The 3,319-nt window shown below is 45.5% G+C and overlaps 1 protein-coding gene across 1 annotated transcript; it reads left to right on the forward strand.

Moving 5' to 3' along the window:
• The first annotated feature begins 832 nt into the window (after window positions 1-832).
• On the forward strand, window positions 833-2,566 carry LOC148016831 (uncharacterized). The gene is made up of 4 exons (XM_087663014.1): window positions 833-946; window positions 1,043-1,394; window positions 1,573-1,760; window positions 1,869-2,566. Exons 1-4 carry the CDS (start codon window positions 941-943, stop codon window positions 2,235-2,237), a joined length of 915 nt encoding a protein of 304 aa, XP_087519140.1. The 5' UTR covers window positions 833-940; the 3' UTR covers window positions 2,238-2,566.
• The last annotated feature ends 753 nt before the right edge of the window (window positions 2,567-3,319 follow it).

Here is a 3,319-nt window from a genome sequence, read left to right on the forward strand (position 1 = left end):
TAGAGGACAGGTTGACTCTTCACAAAATTGCCCTCTGTGTCAGTGATCAGCAATGAATCAATTAGGGTTTTACTCAGATCAATTTCTATTAGTAGCTGGGGGTGCCAACGCGGATTAATGTCCGTGTAGGGTCTTTGCCCTAGCAATGTACCCAGGGGAGCTGCTAGTGTTTTCAGAAAGGGGTAAAGATGTAGCGGCGGGTTTGGGAATTCGACCCAGATCGGGACGCAGGTCGGCTTGGGACCCGAGGGGTCGAATTCTGATGTCCACTTGAACAGGGACAATGGGGAGCTTCTAAGCATCCATTGCCCATGGCTAAGGAGGATAAGGGCTGAGTGCTCATTTTCAAACAGAAAGAAGAAGTAGTTGTTTGGGAGGTATTGGATGGCAATAGGCTTCCCCCCAATAGGTTCCCAGTTTTGCCTAACCCAACTACGTAGAAAATCCAGGGGGGGACACGCCCCATGACAAAGTCCGATCAGCGCTCTTGATAAGAGACGGTTAGCTTATTTAACTCAATGGGTTTTTTGAGAATCTTGGTTGGAAAAAATACACTAAAGGACGGATCTGCGTGGCTTTATTCCTTTCGCCTAACCACCGATCCAGGGATGAATGCCATCGTACCATGTAGGGCCCTTCCTAGTCTCATGCACACGAGTGTGCCGCCTTATTCTTGGGGATGAAGCTAGACACACTTTTTGTGCCGCCTTATTCTAAACGGGGATAAAGCTAGGCACGCTTGGCATGCCTATGCGGTCCGGTGATAATGAGCAGCAGCGGCAGGATAACACGTGCAACACCATACCACTATATATACACATAGAGTGATCATCCCAACACCACATATGTACCTCACAAGTTGGGCTGCTCTGATCTCTGGCGGTAGCTCTCTCATTCATCGGTGGGCGCTATATTCGTCATTAGTACATTCGAATTAAGCATGGCGGTAAGTAGTCCCTAGGTCGCCAGCATTACTTCTCTTCCTTTTCCTATCGTACCATTCCAATCAACAAAATCTAAGTGAGGCGCACCGTGCATACAGGGTTGCAGATTCTCAAAATCCTCCCGGGATATTACGCTCCAACAGGACGGAAAGTTATTGCAGGCCTCCTGCCGGACATCGGATGGCCAGTGGCTGTCGTCCACGCTGGATCTCAATTTCTTTCTCCAGAACTCCGACGGCACCGTTCAGTTCGCGCCGCAGAGGCCCGGCGACTACCTGCTGACATCCGAAGGCGTTAGTCTCACGGGCACAACATTGCGCGGAACGGCCAGGCGACGCGATCACACCAGTGTGCCCTTCCAGCTGGATCTGGACCGCAACGTTACAAACATTGAAGGACGGCTGCTATGGCTAGTCAATCCCGCGCAGCCATACGACTCACCTGATAACGGTGACCTCAAAACTCCCTTGGATCGTACGGTATTACGACATGCGTACGTACTTATGTGTGTGTGCGTCTGAGGGAGAGAGAGAGAGAGAGAGAGAGAGAGAGAGAGAGAGACGAGGGGAGCCTGGAGGTGTGTGCTCGAGCGCGCACGTGCTTACGTAGTAATGAATTGGTGCTGTAGATGAGGCCGGATTCGGTTCTTACGATGTCTCGGACGACCCAAAAATGCGTGACTATGCCGAGTCTCTGAAGCCGAGCCGCCCGAAGCGAGAGGTTAATATTACACCGCCCGCCAAAGATGATAAGCAAGATATACAGAACCTTGTGCGTTTGTGGGATCTTGACATCATGGACCGCAACCTAGGACAGGTCATCACTGCCCTTCTATTACAGTCGCAGTTATCGGTGCTATTGAGCAAAAGCGTGGAGTTGGGTTTAACTTGGACATGACGATTCATGTTGTATGGTGTTCTGTAGGCTACTCTGGTGGAATTTCCACGTCGCCCACGGCCTAATGAGTACACACCTCACCGCCAAGGATGGAGAATCGACAACCAAGAGAATGGCGCGTTCCCCATGAATAATCTGCAATACTACAGCCTCGCTGTACAAAACGGGAGTGCTGTGTATGCTAGCGTGTTGGTGCCCGTCCGTTACAGGGTGGGTCGAAGCCGCATACGCAATGCTTTCTTACAAAGCATGGAACAAGGGCGTGTGGTCACAATTGACCCACCACCCCCTGGGCAACGTCAACCTCCTCCACAGGATGACCCTCGAGCTGAAGCACTGTTCGTGCAGTCTCTATCGTGGGTTGTGCTTGTTGGTCTTGCAATTGTTTGTTTGTAGGTGGAGGACCCACTCGTTGATGAGGTGTTTGTGCAACACCTACCACAGGAAGTTTGCTCTTAAATAAGCATCATAATTGGCATGCCTAATTTATGTGACACTTCGTATGAACTACTACATATTGAGCACATAGACAGTTTGTTCTTAAATAAGCATCATAATCGTTGTCTTCTTTGTATCTTGTGTGGCCATTAGAACTTTTCAACACATGTGTGTTTAAGTTAGTATTGAAAAATATCAAGATTAATCACGTGTACTCTACCACGTGATGAAACAAAAGTACTCCAATTTACAATCATTGTAAGCATGATGTCTTCTTTGTATCTTGTGTGGCCATGAGAACTTTTGTAAGCATGACGCATGCAAACTATATTCAACCTTAAACTTCTATAGTATTACTCACATTTCAACTCCTCAATTTCCAAGCATTCATATGTGTTATGATATCTCTCCATGAGCAATCATTGTTTTGAAGCTCACTATGAGACTTGCAATTTCACATGATCATGAAATTTGCATCCAAGCAACAATAGTGGTAGTACGCAACCTTTTGAATATTGGAGTCTTTTGTTTTGTGATAATTTGCATGAGTGATTCATCATGCTTTTGTACCGCGTAGTCTTTGGAATTATTTCATTCAATCATTGGCTTTTAACTTCAAAATCATGTAGTCACATTTTCATTTGAGATTAAAAATAATGACTATTTCCATAAAAAACCACATACACATAATTTTTTGCATCTTTATGCATGTACATTGTGTATCAATCATGATATGGGCTCATCTTGAGTTCCAAATTGTATATTTTCCCTCAAGGCATGAGTCTACATGCCTAAATGAGAGTACTAATAATCTGCATCTTTCATGCATATGTGGGCTTGGAGAAGAAGACAAGTATGGAAATTGAAACTCTTTCCCATGCTCAAATACTCATTGGATCCATGAATACAAGATAAGTGACTCTCACTTTCTCCCTTATCTTTGCTAATTATATTCTTGCATTTGATCAATGCATCATTAGTATGTGATTAGCATGACATTATGACAATATCCACTTTTGTGTGAGATTGACTAGTATATA

The sequence above is a fragment of the Lygodium microphyllum genome, chromosome 22, assembly GCF_053477565.2.
Source record: "Lygodium microphyllum isolate KBCC chromosome 22, Lygodium_microphyllum_v1.1.10, whole genome shotgun sequence".
Classification (NCBI taxonomy): Eukaryota; Viridiplantae; Streptophyta; class Polypodiopsida; order Schizaeales; family Lygodiaceae; genus Lygodium; species Lygodium microphyllum.

Bases quoted from the DNA above. Each gene is read 5' to 3' on its own strand.
- LOC148016831 (XM_087663014.1), top strand. The intron at 1,395-1,572 runs GTGACCTCAAAA...TTGGTGCTGTAG, and splicing joins ATACGACTCACCTGATAACG to ATGAGGCCGGATTCGGTTCT. The intron at 1,761-1,868 runs GTCATCACTGCC...GGTGTTCTGTAG, and splicing joins TGGACCGCAACCTAGGACAG to GCTACTCTGGTGGAATTTCC.